This window comes from Anser cygnoides, chromosome Z (genome assembly GCF_040182565.1).
Source record: "Anser cygnoides isolate HZ-2024a breed goose chromosome Z, Taihu_goose_T2T_genome, whole genome shotgun sequence".
Taxonomy (NCBI): Eukaryota; Metazoa; Chordata; class Aves; order Anseriformes; family Anatidae; genus Anser; species Anser cygnoides.
In genome coordinates this window covers 70,334,523-70,361,781 of record NC_089912.1, presented here as the reverse complement: position 1 = coordinate 70,361,781, position 27,259 = coordinate 70,334,523, and the positions used below count along the sequence as shown (strand labels likewise).

General features: G+C 38.2%; 1 protein-coding gene across 4 annotated transcripts; it reads left to right on the top strand.

Moving 5' to 3' along the window:
- Positions 1-26,691, top strand: EMB (embigin). Of its 4 annotated transcripts, none has more exons than XM_066989085.1 (11): positions 1-24; positions 5,582-5,665; positions 7,820-7,912; positions 9,244-9,333; positions 12,272-12,446; positions 13,698-13,786; positions 17,133-17,260; positions 18,436-18,718; positions 19,487-19,520; positions 21,428-21,501; positions 22,764-26,691. In XM_066989085.1, the coding sequence occupies exons 2-10, from the start codon at positions 5,638-5,640 to the stop codon at positions 21,483-21,485; spliced, it is 978 nt and encodes a 325-aa protein (XP_066845186.1). In that variant the 5' UTR covers positions 1-24; positions 5,582-5,637; the 3' UTR covers positions 21,486-21,501; positions 22,764-26,691. The 4 variants fall into 4 exon arrangements, with proteins under 4 accessions (XP_066845186.1, XP_047907002.1, XP_066845185.1 ...); XM_048051045.2 differs by lacking the exon at positions 1-24 and adding an exon at positions 449-685; XM_066989084.1 differs by lacking the exon at positions 1-24 and adding an exon at positions 759-862.
- Positions 26,692-27,259: the final 568 nt, after the last annotated feature.

Sequence of the window (27,259 nt, the reverse complement as noted above, 5' to 3'; positions counted from 1 at the left end):
GAGAAAGGCCGTGCTCTTCGCTAGGTAATCTTCTCTCAGGAAACCTTACTGGAGCCAGCTGCCTCACAACTCCGTTCAGGCAGAGGTGGTCCGGCGGCAGCAGCCCCCTTTCGGCCAACACCACGACGCCGGCCAACCCCCGAGAGGGCTCGGGCAGCTCCTCAGGCCGCCGCCGAGGCCGCGGTGGGCCGGCAGCCCCCTCCGGCTGTCCCCCGCTCCCACCCCCGCCGTCGCGGCTCCGCATAAAGCCCGAGCGGGGCCACTGACGCCCCGCCGGCGGCGTGTCCTGAGGTCAGCCGCCGCCTGACGTTTGCCGTGCTCGTGGCGTTGTGGGCTTTTTTTTTTTAATTATTATTTTTATTTATTTATTTATTTATTTTTTATTTAGGCTCCTGTCGCATTTGCGGCAGCCGCCTCCCCCCCCCCCCCCCCCCCCACCTCAGAGGCTCTGCGGCCCGCTCCAGGCTTCCCCAGCAGGGCGGTAGCGCGGGGCTGGGCCAGCGGCTGCGGCGGGGCGCGGCGCAGAGCGGAGCGCGGAGGGAGGGCGGGTGGCCGGAGGATCCCGGCGGCGGGGCGCCCACCATGCCTGCGCCCACCGTGCATGCACGCTTCTCCGGGAGCCGCCCGGGGCGGCTGCTGCTTCTGCTCTGCCTCTGCCTCAGCCTCCCGGGAGGGAGCCCCGCAGGTAAGCGCTCCCTCCTCTCGCCGGCCGGCGCCGGGCTCGGGGTGGGCTGGGTGAAGGGCTCCGGGAGCGCCGCCTCGCACCCAGTCCCACGGCCCGCGGAGCATCCCTCCGGGATCCTGCCGCCGCCGGGCTGAGCCGGTGGCGTGCCCAGGAGGTGCCCCTCGGCCCGGCGATGAGGTTCGTCCTTCCGTCAGCCCCCCTCGGGCGTCGAAGCTTTCCCCCGGCACACCGGTTTGCCTCACCCAGCCCCTCAGAAACCGACTTGGGACAAGTGCCCGGGCCTGGTGGCAAGTGGGGTCGCCCGCAGGAAAGGGTGATGGTCTGGTGCCCGGCTGTGTCTGGTGGCTCCAGATCCTCCACCCTGCCTGCCTTCTGCCTCGCAGATGGGAGGATTTATTAGTTCACGAGGCTAGGGCAGGGAGGTTGAGGCATAGCGCGTGGTGGCTGCCATATTTTTAACAAATAGGGCATTAAAGTCCTGAAACCCCCCGAGTCCCTCTGAGTCTGAAGCAGGTAAGCTAATTTAGTCAAACATTAGTATGTTCAGACCCCTGTCAGGGTCTGAAAAATGCCTCTTGGAGGATTCTTACCTAGGACCTTTAAATGCTGCTTTTAAAATATTCATAAAAAGGGACCTGAATGTGCTGGGATGTGTGCTTTCTCTGGTGTTTTTCAGTAGTCCAAGAGCAGGCCAGACACTTCTAAGGAAACATGAGCTTACTTCTAAAATTAGTGGATTTCTACTATTGATCACTGTTTTTTAAAGCCTGGCAGAGTGCCACAGAAGGGTAATGGATGGAAATACCAGATTTCTGGTATTTGCCATAGAGGATGCAGTTGTTTGAGCACATCTTGCCAAGGCTGGCAGTTCTGCATGTTACGTGAACGTCATTAATGCTTTAGCTGCATTTTCCATATGTAGTATATGAGTAAGTAGTTGTACATTTCTTGGTTCCTCTGTTAATCACTCCAACACTGAGAGGAGATCTATGCAGATTCCTCCATGGTGATAATCTTAAAATTTGTAGTAGTTTCACAAGAAAACAGTGTAGGAGAGAAAACGTCTTGCAGTTCTCAAAGCTTGTGTAAAATATGTGTATTTATGTACACACATAAATTAGAAGACCTTTTTAACAGGATCTCAGTTATCAAAAAGTTTTGTGACTGTACATGGCATAATATTTGTAGGAACCTGTGAGTCATGGTATGGCAACCTGGCCAGATGACACTTATTTTTTGATGACTTTTACTACCAGAACCTGTACCTAATGGTGACTGAAAAAATTCTAAACTTACATAAAGCCATCAGTGAAATGAAATCCTCTTCTGGCAAAAACAAAACAAAAACACTCTAGTAGGTAATTTCTGCAAATCTACCGTCTTTCTAAAGTAGTAGATATCATATCTGGTTTTGAGCAGACATCAGAAATGAAACAGTGACTTTAGCCTGTTTTACCCTCTGTATTTATAAAGTGAGGTTATTGTTTCTCAGACTTCATATAAATATGAAAACATTTAAGAAACGCAACTTAAGTAAGTAGAAAGGCTTCATACTATGATTTGCATATTGTCTTAAGTACAGGGAAATAGTGCTTTATTCTTTCAAGCATAGGGACTATCTGCACAGGTGCTCCAAAGTGAAGTTCTTGCAACCTTGGAAGCAGGTGTACTAACACTGCCTTTTGGTGAAGTCCAGAAAACAGTATGTTCTGGAGATGTGCAACTTCAGCAGTCTTCAATCAAAATAAATGTTTGCAGCAAAAGCAAATGGAGGGAGTACCACATGCACAATGACTGAGTTGCAGCAAGTTTGGTGAGATATCCCCCTGCAGCTGGTCAGGCTGATGCCAAAAGGCCTCCTAGATGTTATTTTGAGATAAGTAACTTGAGTGGAGATTTTTATTATTCTGTTACTTTTGTCTTTCAGTCCTGATAAATTTAATTGCTTTGAAAAATTTTAACCATCACTTTTATTCTGTACTGAGTTTAGGGTAATCTCTAATTGCTAAGTGTCAAGACGTAGAGTTCTTCAGAGCTTGCTGCTTCACTTGGATGCTGTTTCAGTTGCCTGGGTTAGTTGGAGCACATGCTGCCAGATTCCTTTAGGAAAAGCAAACCCCCCACATCTCATCTGCTAGCTTCTGCCCCTAAAGGTACCAAGGAGCTCTGTGAGTGGTGGATACACCTGTTTTCTTAGACTCTGCTTCCATGTTCTTGTTTTCTGGTTTGCCCTGAAGGCAGGGCTTTTCATGGGGCATTTGGAAGCCCTTTGTTTGGATTCTCCAGTGCTTCATGAGAGCTCAGACTGCAGCTTTTTCCTTTCTAGTGCCACTGGGAGATTCCGGCTGCCAGTCTTGGAAACTGCTGAATGCATTTCCACAAGAAATAATGGGTATTAAATCCATGGATAATAAACATTAAATTAATGATGCTAAATTATACCAAATTGTATCTTATTCTTTCCCTGTTTAACCATTTTTCTCTGCTGCATTTTAGTGAAGACATTTAAGTGGGCCAGGCTGTTTGTAGAACTCAAAGTGAGCAAATAGATTAAAAAGCCTGAAATTTCTGTGGTGATTACAAGTATGGTATACATCATGCTTTATCTCCCAAATATTGTCTACAGCAGGGACGGTGGAAAAATATATTGGTGTCCTCATATTCGCCTGCCCTTTCTGTGTAGGGCAAGAAGAACTGAGCAGTCCTCATTATTGATTAAAGCTAATGCAAATCAATTATAGGCTAAGGCATTTCAGCCCTGAGTCAATAGTTTGAGAAGTTATTCCACTGGATATGCTTACATCACTGCCTCTCTTGATCACACTGGTCATGCAGTAGTGGGTCATCTCCATAACCTATGCTATTCAGCAGGATGCATATGAAAGGGTGAGGTGCGGTGGTACCTCCATGCCATGCAGTTTTATGTATGGACAGATGTAGAATCAATGGTGACCAGAAATAACACTCCTCGACTGCTTTCACTTGGTATGTTAATCAAGGAGGACAGCCAAGATGAGAATCCTATTAGTATGCAAACCATGTTGCAGGTTATTTGGCTTTGTTGCAGAATGATAACAGAGGTGCTGTAGAGCTTGGCAGTGGCGCCTTTTAAATTTATCATCTTGGGGGATTTTAATTACTATGCAGGTGCTATGTCTACTAAGCTGACCCAGAATCAGGTGATCCATGACACCATGACTCCCTCAGAATGCCTCAAGATGCTGTAGAGATATAAAATTCATGGACCTTCAACCTTAGCCTTAATATCAGGAACATAATACCCCTCCCTCTCATCACCTCTGTAAAGCAGACTTGGCTTTCACACAGCTGGGTCATAAGGCAGCAGGTACTCAGTCTGAACAGATTTCTGTATTTCTTAAGTGCTTTGGGTGAAGGGCAGAGGGGCACTTTTGGCTGTGGGACCAGTGCACTAATTAACTATGAAAAATAAAATGCCAGTTGTGAAGAACCACAGATGCTTCATTTTAAATTATACTCTTCAACTACCTTATTATAATCTTGATCCAAACTGGTTGAAGTATGATGGGCAGATTGAGAGAGCAGATAGTGCGGGCCAGGCATGATTCCGATGCAGTTTACAGTGGTTGTATGCTGGAGATGCCACTGGGAAAGCCTGTAGGCTGTCTGTGATTGTAGTACTGAAATAGCATAGGAATGTTAGTAGCATTGTTCAGGTGTAGGAAACTAGCAGTATGGAATTTCACCTGCTGCTGAAAGCACGTGGCTCTCTACAAGTCTGAATGTGTTCAAACTGATGTAGCTCTTCACTTTTCATTCCATGCTTGATACTCTCTTGAATATCTAGTAGAGATTATTACCCCTTCTGTCTGTACTTAAAACTGCAAAACACAGTGTATATGCCCTTCTTTCCCTGGCTACAAACACAGCTTTGTAACAGTTAGCCAAATCACTTAAAAGCTACTGATGTGAGGTTCCTCTGAGTATAAGGAAGAGCACATTCTACTGCTATGGCAATGGAATATGTCCTGAGATATCTAATCATGTGAAGATAATCTTTATTTTAAGCTAGTTAGTTCTGCCATCCAAATGTGGGAACAGAAAGTAAGCTGCAAGCATCTCTGTTTTTGTAAGTTTTCCAGGGACCTTGAATTCACAACAGAGTAGTCACACAGCAGCATACTAAAACTAAGCAATTTAAAAATTTTTCCCTCTTCCCCTGCTGTCCTTTCTTCAGTAAGGAATGTAAAGCAAAACTCTGGAGTTTTGCCTGAGTCTTACAAAAAATGTATTGTAAGAACCAAATCAGACTTGTGCTGGTGTTGGGGAAATCGGAAATAGTGATTAGCATTACTTAGTGAAGTCGGTGTAGGGTGACGCAGGTAGCTTTTCTTTTGCTCATCAAAGTGATAGTTGAAGGTAACGTAGTGGTTCACTCTGTCACAAGGTACACGTATGCAAGGTTGTAATGGATTTGTTACTGTATTGCTGAATCTGCCAATCTGTTTAAAAATAATCAACTAGTATAAGTATTATCTGCTGCCATAAGCTAAGCCTACAGACAAGATGGGTCTTGAGTGCTGGTTATAAAGCTTACTAGTCTGCTGAAATTTCTGAAGAATAGCTGAGAAGAGTGGTCTGACTAAAAGCTGATTACAGGAAAAGATCTGAACACAAAACTCTCCATCAGGTAATTAGAAAGGTCAAGTAAGAGATAAAGCCTCTTCAAGCTCTCTTGCCTAAAATAAGCGAAAGTCAACTAATTAAAAGTAAGTTTTTGGCATTTTGTCTGTTTATGCTCAGAAGTCAACAAAACAATGGTAGTGGGGAGGCTCTCTTTGAATTCTGTTCATGAACTAGATATTTCTTACTCAGTTGTGAGAGAATAAAGCTTCTTTAAAGCCTTTTTGTTTTTAGATCTAGCTGTGACACCACAGGATGCCAATCAGACTCAAGAGAACTCTTTGACTCGGATGCCAACTGGACTTAAATCATCTCCTGGTAATTATTTTATTTCACTATATCTAGAGTTATTATACTTTTTTCCCAGTGATCCTACCTTACTGTGTGTAGAGTTTACACTTTCAGACTAATTAATCCTTTTGTAACATTCTTCAGAAGAAAAAGAAGCAAATGCATTGTCTAGGCCTTTTCAAGCCACTTCAAAAATGTAAGCATCATAAGCATCTCAAGGACTGTGGAAAAAGCTGACAGTTCTGTGAAATTGCCGTAAAATCAGACAATGACCCTAGAGAAGTGACAATTCCCAAACTAGAAACATTGCAGGAAGTTCTGTTCTAGCACTTAACACTTGACAATTTTTCATGTGAAGACTTGGCTCTTGTATTAGTGAGATGTGCAATAACATCACAGAATCATTTTACCTTCATCTATCTAATTATCTATGTGTCCTAACCTTCTGTGGACCCTGCCCTTTATTTGCTTTTATTTGGGGACCCTAATTGTGGTTGTGATTGGGATTAGTGTGTTCCATACTGGAGAAGAAACTGATGATTGTTTATTCCTACCTCAGATAAGAGCAGCGGGAGTTAAGCAGTGCACAAAAGCTCTTGCTGATTAACACAAATCAAACTTGGGCTAGGTGTATTTATACGTGAACTCATAGCAAGTTCTGACAAGTTATTCTAACCACTCTTCTATCTTTGAAGATAGTGCTAGTTCCCTGATGTTCAACTTTAGTGCTTTTTTAGCAAAATGTGTGTGAGAACTGGAGTAAGTGCAATGTCTAATGGATTTAATAATTCTGCGTGCACATGCAGACACACACCTATACATGAAGTAAAGTACATAAGGTATTTTGCATAATGTGACCTTACCTGACTATGCTCATTTGATAGGCAGTTTGAGGAAGAAAGACAATATGAGAAATCTATCAGTGTGCAAGCCATTTTATGATTTTTTTTTTTTTTTTTGAGATAGATTCGGAAAGTACCAGTGCCAGTTTGTATGGTAGTTGTTATCCATCACCTTGAAGGATTTCAGAAATGAACCAGGTGATGCATATAGTAGGCTCACATAAACTCGGGTGATCAAGAACAACCTTGGCATGCTGTCACAGCATTTGAACACACACAAAGAAAATTATTCCCAGACCTTCTTCAGCCTTCATGTCTTATTTCAGGTGTAAACTTTTGAACTTATTTGTTTCTACTTTAGACAGAGATTGATGCTTGCTTGCACTCCTGTTCGGAGAAAGAGGACTTTCTGTCTAGTACTAGGAGACAGTTTCATAATTTGGTTGCTTAAAAAAAAGCTAATTTTGGACTAGTAGTCAGGATTGACAATAACACTCTACTGTCAACAGCTACCAAATGAACTAGCCTTAAGTGCTTCCACATTGTCCACCTTAATATATAGGTTTATTGTTTCTTTAAACTGACTGAAGCATGAGGGAAGGTGTGAAAGCACAGATGGCACAGCCCAGGCATAAGGCTAATTGCCTGTGGCATAACATTCCTCAGGTTGTGAGTTGACACCCTGACATGGTGAAAAAAAAACAAAACAAACTTGCTTTACAGAATGGGCAAGCAGTTTGAAGGCATGTGGTACTTCTGCTTACATTTGCTCAGAGACACACAAGATGCAAACCACTAGCAGGGACTTCCTTCAGCACAACCAGATTCTGGCAGCAGCTATAGCTGAGAGGCGTGTGTGTGTTTGATTTTTAAACCTTACCTTTAAAATCATTATTTTATGCAGCAAAAGGAAAGAAGAAATACCTTGAGGATGTTTAGGCTTTCAGAGATGAGATTTCTACTGCACAGTGATAAACTCTGCCACCCAGTGCTTAGAGAAGCTGTAGCCCAGTTTTCTCTTCCAGACTCCGAAGGGGAACACTTGGGAACCTTCTCAATGCATAGACAGGAGAGATAATGAAGTATCTTTCCTTCTACAAAACCTGGAATCATTTCCTCCTGCAATGCTGTACGATTAGGCAGATTCAACCTAAAATTATAATTCATCTTAAATTATGTAAACAAAAACTGAGACTAAAACTACTTCGCGAGTATGTAAAACACATGGCTTAAAATACATAGTGTATTTTATTTAACATGTGGATTTTTATTTTTTTTGTCACTGAAATTTAAAGATAATAAAGTCAATATCTAACAGCTTTGTTTTTAAACCTTTCAGAGCCCATGACAACTGCACGAACTGTGAACCGGCAAACTTGGGGCGGCAGCATTTCAGATCACTTGACGCTTGGACCTGAGGCATCTACACCTGGTAAAAACAATCAGATGTCTTATTCTTTCTAAATTTCAGTTACCCCAAGGTTCTGCCATGTCTGTGGTTTTTTTTGTTGTTGTTTTTGTTTTAATTTATCAAGTAATTATGGAGGAATTATATTATTGGTAATTACCAAGTTAAAAAGTTTGATGAAATCAAGACTGTACAAGTTCTGTTTAAAGCTGTACAGAAAGGATCCGGAAACTGAAAAAATGGAAGATTGCTGTAATTGTATTGAATTGACCTTTCCTTTAAGTGTAATTTCCACTGCATTTTCCCAGAGCGCGCACTTCAGTTTACTGGGAACTTGTTTACTGGGAACTTGTGTACAGAACCAATGAAACAATTATTTATGTAGATGTGGAAGGGTGATGTTTCCTTAGCTGGTCTGAATCTGCTGTTAAAGCTGCAGCTTTATTAATTTACTTCATTGCTCTGGTCTTGAAATGTGAAGAGCAGAAGTATAGTGGTAAGCATAAACAGTCTAATCCCACAGTTGCCTACCTGACAGCTGTCTCAAGTTTTGTAGATTTGTAAATGTAGTCCCTTAGCAGTATGTAGTCTCTTAGCCCTACAGAAGAGGCATAAGAGGCATATTGCTAGCCATCTAATCCCTTTTAAATGTCATTTTTGCCCCGAAAAGGAAGGGGCTACACTTCTAGTAAGGTAGATTATAGTATGTATTGATGCACTTTATGTGGGGAAGCAAATTCCCTTGAGTATAACAGGAGTCTTGTGAAGTAGTGCAGAACTCTGACCATGTTCCACTGGAGCCCAGAGCATTCTTGCGTCTAGATTCAGTGTAGTAGTATCTGGAGAAGATGGTCTACCTCTAGCTTTGTGGCTGTTAAATTGTGGTGGTATCAGGAATAACTGTTCTGTCCTTCTGTATTCTCTTTCTGTTTTTCCGATGTTTATTACTTTTCCAAGCCCTGTTTAACTTTGCTGTAGTACCATACAGGTCTAGGATCCACGTCTTCTTAGGAAACGGACACATATAAAAATGACTCTTTGAATTAGGCTGTGAAATATATAGTTGTGCCCTTTTTGGAGTATTCTGAAATTCACAATTAAAGCATTATATAAAAGGTAGAAACCATATTCTAAAATGGCATAATTATTACAAAAATGGCCATACGACCCTGCTACTTAAAGATTGTGGCTACTAACACAAACTGTATGAATGGATCTCCATAGGAGTCAGCTTTGGCAAAGTTTTTTTTTTTTCCTGAAAGATTGCTGTAAGAAACAAATGCAATACCATATTGCTGTATGACTACCTTTATAGTATCATAACATACCACTTCATTTTCCCCACAACCTTCTAGGTCCGGATCTTAACACGCTGGAGTTCAAGCAGGACACCAAGTTGAACACATCTAATGGCTTTTATGTGGAATATGAGGTACTCCTTTCCGGTGAGTATGTTCTCTTCCAGTTATGTTACAAATATGTATGATTGCATGCAGTATTTTCTGTTTGTTTTAGGAGTATATATGATGGTAGCTTTTTACTGAAGTAAGCCATTCACAGCAACTGAACGGGCAAGTGATGAGGTCATTTAGAGAAAAAATGAATTAATTAGTTGCATTATTTACTATTGTTTTCTAATAATTATTTTGCAGTGGAGAATGAAACTCTGAGTATTATATTAACACTATAAGTAAAACAATGCATAGCTATCATTTTTCCCCCCCACAAATCAAGTGACGTTTTCTTTCTTCTGGTGAATCCACTTGAAGAGACAACATAAGGTGCAGTGTTTCTTACCCAACAGGTGCTAGCCAGCTTCTCAGCATCGCAAGAGTTAGAGCACAGAGAAAAGACAAGGCAAACCCCCTCCTAAGGTAGATGCGAAGTTCCTGGTTGCCAAAGAAGAAGTTATAACTATTTTTTTGGTTAAATAAAAAAACTGATCTAACAGGAATTACTTAGAATCGAAAAAGAGATCAATTAGAACTCCTGTGCAAAATACTGGTATGGTATTTTAAGGATAGTCACATAACATTTATGCTGTATTTTCTTACAGCATTATTTTCTTCTAATATAAAATGAGGTAGTTAATAAGATAGTGTCTGTTTCTTGCTCTGGTACAAGTATTCTCGGTGCAGATGCCCTAGGTAGCATCCTTCCTAATGGCTAATCTTCAACAGCATAGGGTTTTCATGTTCCATTCATTTCAAGTATGGATTTAATTTTAGAATAATGAATCTCAAAAGGTACCCTTTCTATTTTTACCCACTGTGATTAGCCTGACTGTAAAACTTCACTACTGTGAAACTAATTCCATTTGCAAAATTACTTTGATCATAAACAGCCAAGGTGAGTTATGCTTGGCTTACTTACTGAGTTTAATAAATGGATCTAATAAATGAGTTGCACTGATTATGGCTCTGCTGTGTAAGATGGATGTGTTGTACCTCTTGAGTTTAACTCCAGTTCAACAGAGCTGTAATTTTTCAGTTGGGACTTGAAGTTCTGGGCACGCTGTTCTGTAAGCTGAAAACGTCTCTGCCAGACCCAAAAGAGTTTAAATATTCTTTGGGAGTATCTGGTGGTTCCACCTCAGCCAGGCTTTTGTGCTTTTCAGGTGTGATTTTCATTAGCAAGTCGGAGGTGTACTTTAAAACTTCCCTTTCTCTGAGAAAGGACTCAAGGTGTGAAATCCAAGTACACTTTTTTTGACTGTCAAGTACTACAGGGTGGGCCTATGGTTGAGGTGAGGTCCAGAATGAATTTTCACAGAGTATTAGATAGGCTAACCTCAGCTGTATCTAGAAGGCATGAAAGAAAAGTCCAGTTATGAAATAAAATGTCAGTGCTGATGAGTACAAAGTCAGAGGTGATTTTTTTTTTTCTTTCATAAAATGCTGTTTCTTTATATGGATTGAAGAAGATAACTTTGCTGTTGAAACCTGCTTTCTGCTTATACATACTTCAGGCTCATGCATCTGGTTAAAAGCCAAAGGACAGTTACTTTTTCTACTACATTGCAGTGTTTTCAAATTGACATTTACAGTTCCAGTGGCTTGTTAATAGGAGGCAGCCATAAATAGGTTTGAAAATGGTTTGGTTTCAAGCTGAGCAGCTATAGCATTAAAGGCCGGATCCAGCAATAATAAGGTTGTGGATTTTAACAACTTCACTGGCAGCAGGACAATAACCATAATTTTACAGCATTGAAAAAATTTGCAACTGACTGATACATAGATGCATATAAATAATGACAAGTCAAGCTCTTTTTGATATTACTAATATAACATCAATATAACCAGTCAAGGGAAGTGATTGCCCTCTTCTGCTCTGCACTGGTGTGGCCTCACCTTCAGTACTGTGTGCAGCTTTGTGTTCCACAAAATAAGGAGGATATAACACTATTAGAGCACCCAAAGGAGGGCTACAAAGGTGGTGAAGGGTGTAGAGGTGAATATGTATGAGGACTGGCTGAGGTCCCTTGGTTTGCCCAGCCCAGAGCAGAGCAGGCTGAGGGGAGGCCTCATGGCGGCCTGCAGCTCCCTCACGAGGGGAGCGGAGGGGCAGGCGCTGGGCTCTGCTCTCTGGGGACAGCGACAGGACCCGAGGGAACGGCATGGAGCTGGGACAGGGGAGGGTCAGGCTGGATGTTAGGGAAAGGTTCTGCACCCAGAGGGTGGTCAGGCACAGGGACAGGCTCCCTAGGGCAGTGCTCATGGCACTGAGCCTGCCAGAGTTCAAGATGTGTTTGGACAACGCTTGCAGACAAATGGTTTGGTTTTTGGGTGGTCTTGTGTGGAACCAGGATTGGGACTCAGTGATCCTTGTGGGTCCCTTCCAACTCAGGATATTCTGTGATTCTGTGACGAACTATACATATATAGCGATACACTTTTAATCCTCTAAGCATGTATTCATTACAAAGTTGTTAAATTTTTTTTTTTTTTAATATCAGATACAAGTCAAAAAGGAGGTTTAGACTGTGCAGACATTGTTACCCCAATCCCTATCCCACCTCCTGTAAGAACAAAGTATTTCATAATTTAACCCAAAACAAAAATAAATCAAATCATAAATCTGTCTTTCTCTCAGTGATATGAATATGAATCTATATTGAGCCTTCCAGGAAAGCTACCTGTATAATTGAGTCACTATGTTGTTTTTGTTATGGGTATGTATAATAACTTAGTTATGTGTTAAAAGAACTGCTGTCAAAAGCTGATTGGTATTGTAATTTTGTTCACACTGGAAAGTATAACAAGAAATAAACATAACCACCTGTAATCCCATGTAATGTTGAGCACTATATTTGAATCTCTTCTTTCCTTAGAACAAAGAAATAAGATATTTTTCATATAAATACTACTTTTAAACTTCTGTTAGGTGAATCTGGTACTGCTGTGGTAAAAAATATCACTTTGGACAGTGCAGTTAGAATTGAGCTCTCATGCAAACTGGATGATAAATATTCCTCTGCGAAAGTGCTTCAAGTGACTTGGAAGAAGGGAAATGAAACAATTGGACACATCAATAAAACGGAAAATAGCTGGAGCATCCAGTAAGTAGCATTCTTTGCAGTTTGACTTTAATGAATTATTACGTTATTTGTTTAGGGCTGCGTATATGCCTGTGTATAGTAGAAAAGAACTGAATGCAATGATTAATCGGTGCTCATAATAGCATACTGAAGCTGAGAAAAGGAAAGAAGATTGCAGTTACCTCAAGTCTGGAGGAAGATCTCCTGTTTCTTCTCCTAGTGCTGGATAAATAATGTTTCTTCAAGACAAGAATATAGGATAATGGCCCAGTTCTTTGAGGCCTGGTAATTCTGTTCAGTAAGCAAAGTAGTAATTTCAGTCAGAAATTGCTAACTGGTCTCATTTTCTTTTCCTACTACCATGTTATCTACCATTCTCTCATCAGTGTTGTTTTGCAGAGGTTTGAATGGCATCAGTGACCAATTTTTTACTTAATCATCAGAATAAAGAGAAGAAGGAATAAGGTTTACAGAAGAGATTATTTGGCTTGGTTTTAAGGTTTTCAGAACTGTTTTACAGCTCTGCACAAACTCGAGAAATAATGCAAAAATTGTTATTCAACTGATACAATTTACATTTTTTTTTTCTTTTTAAGTACGATAGTAAATGGGCTAATTTTAACCAGGTAGTCTCAACTTGATTTCTGTATTGGTTTGTTTTCGTAACATCAGTAATGTCCATATAAAATTTCTATAATAGAAAATGTGATGAGAATGTTCTATCACTGTTCTGCTACTACATGTACATTGCTACCATGTACACAAACACAAAAAATAATTCCTGTAAAATTAATCTAGTCCAGCATCTTCTCTGCTGTCAAACTATTAGATGACAGCTCTTAAGCTGTTCTGTGTTGGACCTAAACTAACCCATTGATGGATGGGCTTTAAAAAGATCAAACCATTTAAATTATTTCATGTCCTGTGTAGCATATGCTATAGATTTCTCATGGTGAAGCCACATCTAACTCAGTAAGTTGTGGATCATACTACTTAAAGACATTTGGTCCTGTGTGAGTGCCTGTGAGTAACAAGGGTAAGAATGGTGTCTATGTTCTCTATGTGCTTTTCTAATTCCTTAAAAATGTTGTGCTGGTTTACATTGCACTGAACCTGGGTCTTACTGTTTCAGCAGTATCTGTTCTCTGTTCCACTACTAAACTCTGCTGGTTTCTTCATAATGTTTATTAGCAGTAATTTACAGCTGTAGGACAAAAAAAAAAAAAAGCAAAACCAACATGGTAAAACTTTTCTTTTTTTTTTTTTTTTAAGATTGACAATCTCAGATAACAGTAAGCTGGGAAGTTACAGTTGTACTGTGCAAGGTGAAGAAAAATTCAGCGTGGTATTTCATTTACAAGGCAAGTTATGTTATATTTTGCTTCAACTGACAATTGAAATCTGGTATTAATGGTTCCTGGATAATATGGAAATTGCAATTTAACTTGATGAGTGGTCACTAATACGGCCAAGCTAAATGAGTATGACTATCAAACACAATTTCTATAGAATTGAGAGAAAGCAAAAGTTTTGGAACAAAAACTAAAAGCTTTTTTAATAAAACCTGATAACAAACAAAAGTATGTAAGCTGATTTTAATTTTTCCCCATAAAAGAGTAACTGATTTTTCCCCTACCTTCCCAATCCCTCCAGAGGGAGTACATATTCATAACTTTTGGTGGAGGTTGGTGAGAGTGGAAAAGGCTCTCTGGATGGTATCTCATATCAGTTCTTCAGAAAGCACAGCCAATGACTTGAAAACTTGGCCTTTGATTTAGTGTTACATGAGTAGCAACAATTGGCAGAATGGGGGCAGGTTTTTGAACAAATTCAGTTGTATTTCTGTAACACCAAGTTAATGCTTCAGTTTGTCTTTCATTATATATTGTTTAAGAACAACCCGTATTATAACCAGTAAGTGTGCTTCATTGGACAGCAGAGTGAAGAGCTGAACACTTAGACCTTCCTTCTCCAATAATTTCACCCTTGATAGTTGTAGGTAAAATCCAGTTGAATGAAAAAACATGGAAATGAAAAAAATACAAGGTACTGAGGGCATACATCTCAGATGGGATTTACTTCCATTCTCTCTACACACCATCCAGAGTTTGCAGTGAGCATGGCAAGCATTTGATTTATGAAAGCTCCTGAGACTCTGTGAACTAGGAGAGATTCTAACTGAACACGGGCTCCTAAAAACTCTTGACTCTTAAATAACTACCCTAACTTCAACTGATCTGACCAGCAAGGCTGTGTAATACTCAGTGCTGCAAGCTGGCTTTGTTCAGCATGGTATCTGGTCATACGACTTCGGGGAAACTCTCATGAACATTCAGGTTTTGCATAATGATGTTGTTACTTGCTTTAAAGCTTTCAACCAGGGGAGACTACCTTGCAGTTCTGTGGAAAGACAAAGTTGTAGTTTATTTGAACCTCTTTTTTTCTGAAAATTATTGTATACTTTCCTTATCAATGCGTAGGTAAGATTTAGTTCAATGGCCACCAAAGTTTGTAAGATTAAAAAAGGTAAGGGAAGCCTTATTCTTTTGAAAGTGTAAGATAACAATTTCAGTAGAGGCAAGAATACATCAACAGGGAAGTAATCTTTTCCAAAACACAGTGCATAGGATTGGTTGATTTATTACAAGGAGGTGGGAGAATTGCCTCACAGCAGTTGAATGCTGCCACTTCTGATGCCATAAAAGTGCTGGCACAACACGTCACATGATTAATGCAAGAGTGTAGGCAACAGGAAAGAAATCCTTGAATCTTCTAGTCAATAATGCAGTGAGAATAATTCTCAAACAGCAAGAGATGGGTAATGTGTTGGCCTAGACAAAATGGCTGAAGTCATCACTGCTGTGACTAATGCCGATAGCTTTTCCACTCAGCTGCTAGGCACTGTTGGATGTGTTTCTTCTTCTGTCACCACTCCCCTCCTGGCTTGGAATAACCCTGAAGACTTTGAGAGGAGTTAAATTCTTATGCAGGTCTGCAGGAAACTGTAATGTTTTGAGAAGCCTTATAGGAAGTTCAGATTATTAAACATGGTGACTCTTCATGGGTATTTTAAAACTAGTATGAAGTGTTGTAACAAAGGCTATATTAATGGCTAGATTAACAAATCATAGTCTTCAGTAATTTAGACTTGCCATTTGTTCATGGATTCTGCTTGCTTCAGCAGCTGTCCAGGTACATACACTGTGAAACAAACCTATTCTTTAAAACAGTGTGGAAAACTGATATAAATACTGACAGGGTCACCCATCTATTAATCTCCAACCATGTGGGGTTTTTTTGTTTGTCTGTAGCAGCAGTGTTTTGTGACCACATTCTGGGTGATTTGAATACAAAAAATCTGGGAGTACAAAGAATACAATCCCTGCATGCAAAATAAACTGCTCTGTTGGAGAGCCAGATCCCAGAATGCATGATGGACATTCATGTCCTTAATCATATCTGAGGTGGTCACATGTGTTGCTGTTTAAGTCTACGATTGTGCTTTGAGACTGATCAGCATGGCCAAGGTCTTTTTGACTGCTATGGAAATTTGTTGGGCTGTCTACAAGGGTTTTTGTATTTGCTTTGGCATGTTCTCTGCTTTTTTTTTTTTCCAACTTGCTTTTTTTCCATCATGTATAAATTGCAGAGGAGGTGGTAGTAGTTATTAGTGAAGTTGTATCTTTTAGTGAAAGAGGTGAAGATATTCTGACACTACTCTTTCAAGTATGCTGTCAAGTCATTCTGTCATAACTGCTGAAAGCAAATTCCTGGCATGTTTTTTCTTGTGTGACCAATAGCATTTAAAAGACTTACTGCATCTATACTTAAGAGAGCAATGAAACTTAACAAATGAAAATGAAATAAAAGGAAAACATGCTAGTAAACATTAAAAGAACGAGGGAAAGGAGGGGGAAGGAGAAATCCTTAGTCTACCATGATATATTTGCTCAGCTCTATCTCTGTGCAATGCCTCAACATATTCAAAAGTCCTTTGTGGGCTTCTGCTCTTGGAAGGCTGCAGGGTATTTGCAGTTGCAATAGCAAGGACAAATAGCTCCAAAGTTGGAACCTGATAACTTGTTTCTTGTGGCCATGTTCTGTGCTTAGCAAGGTTGGATGAAAAGTCCTTTTTACTGGCATATACCCCAAAATTGTTTTTTCTTTAGTTAAGAAAATATTTACAACTATAAAACTCCCTCAATCTAAAAAGATCCTTTCAGTTATACACAAAAAGATCTGCATGCAGAACTTGCTTGATGCCATTACTTGGTAGCATTACAGCTGGAATAGAAGTCTGACAGTTTGCAAATTGAGTGAAATTGCAGAAAAGCTTTTGTAACTTTCTAGTGTACTAAAAATGAAACCTAGCTCCCAGCTGTCAAGGAGGGTAAGAGGAAATGGACAAGGGTAGAAATCACCACGGACTAATTATCACTTAGTTTTCAATACAAGTTGGCAACTTTTATGATTATATATAAACTAAGAACAGTATTTCTATAGTCTTCTGTAGAAATTCTATATTTGGAATATCAGCATGAAATAACTTTTCATTAGTCATGTGGTAAATGGTATAACTATATGTTTGTTATTCAAAGGGAAATAAAATGAATAGACTACTATGAATATGTATCTAAATATATTTTGTCTTTTTGTAGTATAAACCTATAGTTCTCACTTCATGAACTTTTTTCTACCTGTTCTTAGTACCGAAAATTGACGTAAAAGACAAACCTGTAATCACTTATGAAGGAGATGCAGCTGTGCTGGTTTGTAAAAGTCCTGGTTATACTCCCATTTCTTGGACCTGGTATATGACCAATGGAAGCGAACAGGTAAGATTCCCATCTGTCAGCCAAGAAAAACAAAGTGGCAAAAAAAAGTACAGACACTCTGGAATATATAATCACTTCAGGCACTACAGACTGCATTTCCATCAAAGTTAATGTGAATCTCTGTACATTGAGGGAGGGGGAATAAAAAAAAAAAAGGCATTTATGCGATATTTAGAAGTGTTCATTATTACAGAAATGTAGTGTTTGTGTTCTGGCTTGGAAAATAAATATTGTACAAAAAGTCCCTGCTATACTCCTACAGTCCAGAGTAAACTAGTAAATCAAATCAGGTGAGTCTTGCGGTACCTTTTAAAAATAAATAATAATAAAAAATATATTAATGATGGTTACATTTATCAAATCTTACTGTCTGATACCAAAGAATCTTACCATAGCAGGATGATTTTTTTTAGCCATGTAAGGTTTTGGAAACTTAAGGGAGAACAGGAATGTCTCCATTCTTTTTCTACTTGTCTTTACAAGCATGTTCCCATTTCCTAGCCAATAAGACCTTTTTAAAAAATGGACCTGAAGGAAGTCATCCTATGGTGGACAGTGCTGTGCAAATTGATTCCGAAGGAGCTGAAATAATCTTCTCACTTCAGCTCCTGCCTTGAGAGCCTAGATCAGCAGTTTCCCACCATTCAGGTTCCCCATTAGCCTGAGGAGCACAGGCACTTTGGTTTAATCCTTTTCTGGGGGAAACTCTATCAACAGTGGGGAAGTAAATAAGTAGACTGAGTACTGCTGGAGAGAAGTGTTGACTTGCGAGACTATGCCAGCAAAGCAGCATTCCCAGCTCAGCCTGACTGAAGTCATATGATTTGTGCTGTGGTGAAACCTGGGCATCGGATCCTGACACCTAAGGCTTGTCAGTGGGAGAGTCTGTAGAGTCAAGTATACCTTTAATGTGATCTTAAATTAATTGACTAAAGCAAGTCAGGCAACTTGCTCCCTAACAGTGCATATTTTTGTTCACTAAATATAAAGGGAACCCATGGTGGCCAGCTAAGATAAATTCTTCCATTTAAGGTGGACTAATTATACCTCATAAATGCCACATATTCTTAATTAATTTTACATCTCTCTCTATAGAGATGCTATAACTGTTACAAGTAATTTGATTAAACACTTTCTCATTGTATTAATACGACTTCTAATTTTTTTATTTTCAGATTGCCATTAATGACTCTTTGCTGTTGGACAAGTATGTAATAAATAGAGTATTTCCCAACGTAACCCAACTGAAGATACTGAACCTCACCAGTAAAGATGATGGTGTATACTGGTGTGAAGCTGCTTTTGAACTAGGAAAAAGTAAAGGAAAACTGAAGCTTAAAGTTCTGTCACTCATGGTGCCACTCAAGCCCTTTCTAGCAATAGTGGCTGAAGTTGTTGTATTAGTAGCTGTTATTTTCCTTTTTGAGATATATTCGAAAAGGAGAGAGAAACGTGCAGGTAGGCTTTTTTTAGTCTTTCCTAGTTTTCCATTGACATTACAAACAAATGTTGAATATGACCTATACTGCTTCACATACAAGTTCAGTGTGACTTAGTCTGTGTGCTTTCTGATAAAATAATGCAATGTTTTAGGAAAAAAAGTACTTATGAATTTTTAATCTTTTCCATGAATCTTGAATTCAAGTATGAATTTCTTTCAATCTGAAATAGCTCCTCATAAATGATTTGGTACAGTCCTTAATATTTTTTCCCCTTGCTTCCAAATTAATTTTTGTTATACCTGTTTGGAGAATGTCTGGGAATGGAAGCAACTGCAAGTAGTAGGTAAAAAGTAGATATTAAAACAAAATTCAGTGATCCTGGTTGCTGAACCAAAGGCACATAGAGGAGCCAAACTAGATGTGCAAGATGAAACAAGACTTGATGTATAATTGTGTATATGTATTATATATGTGGGTATTGCATGCATAGGTATGCACATATTTTATCTATATATTTATATGTATATACATTAATGTGTATCATGTTATATATTATATATAAAATCACATTAATAGAATTTGATCAAAGTAAGTTTATTAACAGATTTGCAAGTATTTCCACTGGAGAGAGGAACAATTAGAAACTTAAGAAAAAAAAACTCACAATATTTGGTTTTGCTTGTGCATGGAATTAATTATATAATTAAAAATAGAATAACTTTTCCAGTGTCTGCAGTCAAGTAAGATGTTATATAATTCTGTTTTACCTTTTCCTGTTATGCAGAAGTTGAAAAAGAATTTGACCAAATTGAGCAACTGTAAGTAAGGAATTTATATATTACATTTCAATACTTTTTCATACTAGTTGTTATTCTAATTGGTAAGGGTTAATGAATGCTAAAGTACAGTTTATTCCCTTTCTTAAGACTTCGTAATTCCAGATTGCAGAATGCTGTTTTCTACCTGGCACTTAATTTTGGTGTTTGGAAGATAGTTTCCTAACAAAAGAAAATTGAAAATATCTCCTCATTCTAAACCCATTCTACAAGGAAAAACACATGCAAGTGGAAACTTTTCAGAAGAGGCTTTGAAATTTTTTTCTGACATATTTCTGTTTTGTCAGTGTTAATGTTTCTCTAATTTGCATGCAGTCAAAACCGTGATTGTTCTAGGCACCCTGTAAGTTTGTAGTGGCTGGGTGTTGGGGGCTGGTGTTGTCAGCTGTCTTGTTAGCTCCATCTTCAGGAGCAACCCTTCACTGTTCAGAGGGCTTGGGCTCCCTGGACACTGGATCCACTGCCTTGCTGGAATCAAAGGGGCAGCTGCAGGCACTTCTGCTGCTGTTCTGTTAGAGGGTTGGTGGTTCACCATACCTTGGGATGATGTGCTTTTAAAGGGTAGTTCACCTAAATTTTACTTCTCTTCCTTCCCTTGTCCCTTGAAGCCCAGACGTTGTATTTGTCCTGTTAATTTTGCTTTTTTCTTCCAAGATGTCCAGCAGTTCCTTTTTCTCTTTAGATGTGTTGCAGTCTGCTCCCATTTTCCTTTCCCTCAAGGACTTTTTCCCTACTACCGTGGATCTGCTGTTCTTGTTCCTCTGAATAGTGCTTCTCCCTTTTTGAATTTTTGCTGCAGTGACCTTCTTTGTTTCTGTGCACTGTGTTCACTCTCCCATTCTTTTTTCAGTGCTAGCTGAAAATACATTTTAGTGCTTTTCGCCTTATCTAAACAGCTTTAAAGCTGTAATTTAATTATACTATGAAGTGGGGATTTGTCTTGGGAATATAGTGTGCTATTATACTGCTGAATGTTTGGGGATTTGTCTTGGGCTGAAAATTGAATAATTGCCTTTGTTGCTCAGCCATGCTTCTTATAAATGTGCTGAAACTGTATTACAGTAGGACGGTAACACAATATAGTGCACTAAAGTAGTAAGTTTTCATGTTGGATGAAATGCAGGATGTTTTGTGATGCCATAGTTTTTGATCAGCTCCTTGATCTTTAATTCACAGCTCTATCTCATAAGATAACCACATATAAGGAAAATCTATTAACCTATGTACTACTTGTCTGATTCTAATAATTGAAAGTTATTTCAACTACTGGTTGCTTAGAAGATAAATTTGTGTACCACAGAGAATGGCTCCAAAGGAACACTTCTTGTCTGTTACGTCAAGTGATGACTAATATGTATCTAAACTTGGTTCGTGAGATTATAATTGAAATGTCACATCCAGCAATATATTAGGTAGGAGGATAGTGATTCAGAAATAGATTTTTTTTTTTTTTCCATCAAGGGAATTGTTAATTCAAATCTAGCATAAGTCTTGATTGTGACCAGTGTAATATAATTAGTTGTACTGAGGATGTTATCCTGTGTATTGTTTCTGTATTGTTTATGTGGTCATTCACTTTATATACAAATTTAAAAGAACTGAATGAAATGATAGCATAGCAGTTCTGGGAATACTATCACTGCAATGATATCCCTTCTGCCCAGAACTTGGTGGGTTGTTTTTGAAAGTGATTGACTTGAACCGTCACTACTTGGCTGAAAGACTCTTTACTTATTTATTTATTGTAAGTATTTCAGTTGCTTCAGTTTTGTATAATCTTATTTTTTCTTATAACCCAAATACATCTCAGATGCAGTCTGAATCTTGGGATGACTATGCTCATCCTGCATTTTGAAGTTGAGCTTTGAAATTTATCCTCTTTCTTACAGTAAATCAGAAGAAAGCAACGGTGTGGAAAACAGTAGCACTAGACACAGGAAAGTTTAATCTGGTTACTAGAAAGGTAAGTAAAAGACAAAATCCATAGACCAAAGTTTACTTTTTTTTTTTTTTTCTGGAGTACCCTAATACAAGGATAATAAAGAAATCCACTGTGCCATCCCAAATGTTTGTGTTTTTTTTTAAATGTGGGGGCAACATAGTAACAGAATTCCCATTTAGATGGAACAACATATTGTCATTAATTGTTTGATGTCAGCAAGATAGTGAGTCCAAAACTTTGTAGCTGAATGCTGTCATTGTGGTTTAGTAGTTCCATTCACCCATGCAGGCCTTAAACTAGGACCCTGATTAACCTCCTTAATTGCTTGCCTCCTGATCATGAAACATTTCTGTGAATTTCAGGGTAGGTGCTGAGATGCAGAAGGGTTGTTGATGAATCTTTCAAGCTGGAATTTTAGATGTTTGTGGGATTAATAGAGGAAGGATGCAATAGCAAGAGTGGAACTCAAAATGGGGAATGTGACAGTACCAGAGATGTGAAGCAAAGCATTATAGGAGTTCAGGAAAGACAGAGCTTAATAGATAGTGACTGAAGGGACTAGTGGTAGAAGAAAGCAGAGGATGTGTGCCCCTGTGGAAGCTATATAATGAACTAACTTCCTAGATTCTGTCCTTTTTGTAGTTTAATTACAAGCTTCTGCATAGGCCAGCTGGAAATGCTTGTCAGAAGATCTGTCAGCTGAGGACCAATCCTACACACTCCAGCTGCTTCCCCTTTATCATTCCCTCTACATCTGGCACCCTGATCTATCATCTCATGATGAGAGCTTTGAGTGACTTTGCGTTTGTGTCACTGCTGGTACTGTCTTTTTCCTTCTCACAAGTCACCTGCCTCAGGGAAGAACATTTCCATGTCCATTGTTTTAAAGACCAGAATGAGAATAGCGTGAGGCAAAGATCGTATAAAGAGAATAACAAATCAGAAAACAAACAAGAACAAATGCTTTCCAAGAGTATGTTGTCTCCATTTCTTGCATGTTATTGTGCTTGTTGATTGCTGTGACTTAGGCTCCCATGGACTTAACCCATTTGGGATCTAAGCACCCATTTCCATAGTTGTGGCATATGACTCCCACTGAATCATTAAGGATTCACATCTCCAAATCGGGTTTCATTATTTACCTAGCCCCTCATGAAATGTACCACTCAAATACTTTGTTAAATATAAACTGGAATGCAGCTTTATTTCAAACAAACATAGAAAAATATTACACAGCAAAATAATAGAATTGATGTCGTAATGTGTTTGTTCTTTTAATTCAGGAGATTAAGCCTACAGAAGCGGAAATCATCACAAAGCTACAGAAGATATATGCAGCTATGCATTTTAAACATCAACCGTGCTTCTACATAGACTCTTCTACACTTGTGAGAAATATGATGCTTTTAAAATAGCTGTGAAATGACTCATTTTATACAGATAATGAATTCTAATATACTGCATATAGACTCTTGGTGTCTGTAACATTGATGTTTGTCATTTACTAAAAGGCAGTTTGTATGTGGTCAGATTTCGTATTGTTTTGTGACTGATCTGTTTAATTTTGTCATAAATTAGAACTATGCTTGCTTTTATTGAATGAACAGGTAATATAGAATGGGCTTATTATCAAAAAGTGGATATTGAAGGCTTGTTAGAAAGCTGGACTTGCAAGATCAAAAATGTATTTCCACCAAAGAAAATGCCTTTTACTAGCATATAAAGCAAACGTGACATACAACCATTTTTACCAAAGAAATGGTCAAAGGGAAATCTTTATCATGACTTTAAATGAAACATCAACAGTTTCGCAACTTCCAGTGAACAGGAAAATGTCTTCATTATAACTTTTGCTTAGCTTTATTTAAATCAGAAGGAAATATAGGTATGTTTTGAGTACTTAAGAATTTCTTTTAAGATGTCCTGCCATATGGCTGTGGTGCCAAACTATTTCCATATAGGCTAAGCACTTGAATACTGTGCAGACTGGGTGTTTTGTCACTATTTCAGAATAGATGGAAGAAGCAATGGGGGTACAGTATCATACCAAAATAAAATTGAAATAATTCCCTACACTTGCACAAATGTAGACCACAGGATGTATGAGATATGCAGAACCAGTTCTGACTATACTTTATACAGAACACAGAAATTTTAAGAAATTCACCTATGTGGTTCTTAACATATACTGTGCAATTAGTATTTCTACTTGCTTTTGCTTATGGTGTTGCTTGACAAACTCTTATCAGAGAACAGCAAAGGTGTTGAACAACTAAAAATTCTAGGGTAATAAAGTAAAGCAGCATGAGTACCACTAGTTCTGTTCACACACAGAATTGTGGCACTGCTTAAATTGTGCTGTTGTTGTTGAAGAGTTAGCTGCCATAATAAATACACCAATTAATTACATTATATATTCAGCAACTGAAAATGTGCAACTAATGGAAGAACAGGCAACTAATAGAAAAACGGTTGATTGCATTACTAGCCTTTTTTTTTTTTTTTTCTAATCCAAAAGAAAAAATAGAATATCTTTTCTTTTGTGGACAGGAAAAAGTGGACTCTCCAAAAGCATTTCTTCTCCCAACAAAAATGTAAGGAAAAAAGCAGGCAGCATTTGCAAACTCCCTAGTCAAGTGAAAAGAAAAAAAATATAAATTGCATTGCCTCAAGTGGCCATTTCTTTTTGAAGACAGAAAAAGTAAAGGCTAGCATTGGCTGTTTTGTTAGAAATGAACAAAAGGTAGTCTGATCTGTACTTTGTTGCTACTTTTTCACATTTATTTAGCAGCTTTAACAAATAAAGGTTAAAGCTTGAATAAAAAACAATGGGAAGTATATAAACATGAAATGATTGACTGTAAGGGCTGAATACTGACAAAGATTTCCCTTGATAAGATACTATGTTTATTATATTTTGCCTTGGAGTTTCTATGCACTATAAAAGACAATGCATTTACAGGTTTTTATATGAATTTCTTATTGATATAACAGCATTTTTTTTTTTGCTATAGTAAGTAAATGTTTGCAGGTTAAAAATAACTACTTCTGTATATTGATAGTTTGAAACATAATTTTAAGTTTATCATTTGTTATAGAATATGGATTTTTGTAGGAAATGCAGTAGTAAAAAAAGTAAGCTTACTTATAGGTCCATGAATTGGATTCTGAATAAAGCAGAATTCTTTGTAACTACAACGAAGCTAGGTACAGTCCAAAAAAGCATACTATAAGGTGGGGAGGGAACAGGGGACTTCTAATCAGAAACTGGAACAACTTATTTCTGCCTTCAGTTAGCATTCCTACATGATCTTAAAATTGTGGTATGAGGTCTTGGCCACCCATAGGCATGTTACATGAATAGTGTTTTGCCTTAGTAAACAAGGGCTGCAGTGACAGGAGGCAGGAACCAGAGAACCTGAACTGTGTACCTTAGATCTATGATGTGTTCCTCCTATCAGCACTGTATTAGAGTCAAACTGTCTGCTGAAATTGTAGTTTGATCTTGACCTGCTGCCAGCATGTTCTGCTTGCTCTGTTTCCAAGGGACTTGATATTTTTTGGGTTGGTAAGTAGGCTTATTCTTCACGTCTGCCTTGGTTCAGACCTTTTAGGTCTATTCCCCTACAGAGGGGAATAATAAAAAACAGCTATTAAATAATTGGCATAAGTAACTGGTATAACTCTAAAGGCAAAACTACCTTTTTTAGTTTTGATACCATGAAAGAATCTTTAAGGATCTATAAATACATATCTCATGAGAAATAGTTAACCCGTGTTGTATATATTCAAGATGTTCCTACTGCAGTTGTTTTTCGTATCTCTTTTATTATGCAAACATCGCATTTGACAAAACAAAAAAAGGCCATTAAAAAAAAAAGTAATTCTAGGCAAAGAGTTTTTTCATCTCATTCAAGCCAAAAGATACCAAATCAGAGCCAAAAATAGTTCTTAGGTTATTTCCTTCAAACACAGCAGTTAAATCCAAGTGTAAGGATCCACAGTTCTAATTCTAGTAAGCAAACTCCATACCAACAAAAAAAATTAATGTTCCTAAAGTTCCTAATGCTTTGACCTATTCACTGAAAATCCCTCCACTTCCTGTACATCCAGAGCAGCTGCAAGACCAGATTCCTAGTTAAGTTGTACAAATCCTGGACAAATTTACTAGATTGTGAACTTGCATAAAACCATATGAGTAGTTCCTAAGGACCGAGACCTAGGAATTACCTAATAGTGGGCCAGGATAATTAAGCTATTAGCTGTAGGTCTGTACAATCCTGAGAAAGAGAGGAAAAAAGCCATCAGTATTAATGTTGATACCAAAATCTTCATTTGTGTGCACTTGTGTAATTGTTTTTCAGCCAAAGAAAACAAGGTTTATATTCTGACGTGTATTTAAAACTGTTGACTGAGCAACTAAAATTGGAAATAAACTTTCTAATTCTAAAAGAAAGAAAGTTGATCCTGGAAAACTTCACTAGTTTCAAGTAGTTCTGCAGTCCTATTATTTTCTCTTCCAGAACATGCACATATAGAATGCATTGAACTATGTATGAAATAAGATAATCAAAGTTCAAAGGCTTACAACTTTTTACCAAAGTGGTCTTTGAATTGTCTAAATTTATTGTTGACAACTGACTGAGCCTGTTTTTGTTGAACTTTATAAGACTTCAAACTTCTAATGTTTGTTCCATCTTAGCCAAAATAATGACTTTTTTTTTCTTAAAGACATTGTCTGGTTTGTTCGTCAATCAACCTTCCATTTAAGAAAATAAAGATTGTATTATTTTTCATTAGTAGGGTAGTATTTCCATCAGCTGACTTGCTGAATTATTTTCAAGTTGACATTAAGAGTTCTGCAACAGTGCCTTGAAGGAAAGAATTTGTTTACCATAGTTAAGTTAATTTTTTCTCTTTTGCAATGTTTGTTAAGAGTTTCAGAGGAAATTTGACAGCAAAATATATTTTTCTATTAAAAGACTACTGAGCCTACTGCTTTTATCATGCTTGCCTTATTTTACTCTCTGATTTTATACTCTGTGCTCACTTGACTGTTTTATTGTTTTGCCTGAGCAGTAAGATGTATACAGAAAATGAAATATCTTCTCCTGTATGTTTAATATATATGCAATAAGGAGAATATAAGTATGAAACAGCAATATTGTACTTAGAAATAATTCCAATAAACTTAACAAAGAAACTATAAAAGTGGAGACTGAATTTGTGTGTTGCCTTAGAAAAGTGAAATCAGAATTCATTTTGTCTGTATGAATAACCTTTAACATGGAACACCCACAGCTCTTCTAACCTCTTCATCTGCTTGACCACCATACTGCCTTTACTCAGATCTATAACCTTCTATGTAGAAATTGGCAAAGGAAAATGTCCAGGTAGTTCTTTCCTAAATGCACATACTGCGATTAATCCTTTCTTACTTAGACATGTAAGTTAAGAACCTATTCCATTTCCTGTGTCAATGGGGGGAAAAAACTGGTATTTTTCCAGGGTAATGTAACAGCTGAAGTGGAGTCTAACTATGCAGGGTGAGTTTCAGCATCTGAGATAGTGTTATTTTTTATTTTTATAACGCACAAGATATGAAAACACATTTAAAGTGGTTTTATTTATTCTATGAAGACAAATCTCTGTGATGGGCTTGGAAATTGAAATATACATTAAATTCTGCTCTCTGTTTTAAGAGACCTAAGGATCTTCCATATCATCTAGAATCGCTTGGGTAGGAAGAGACCTTAAAGATCACCTAGTTCCAATCTCG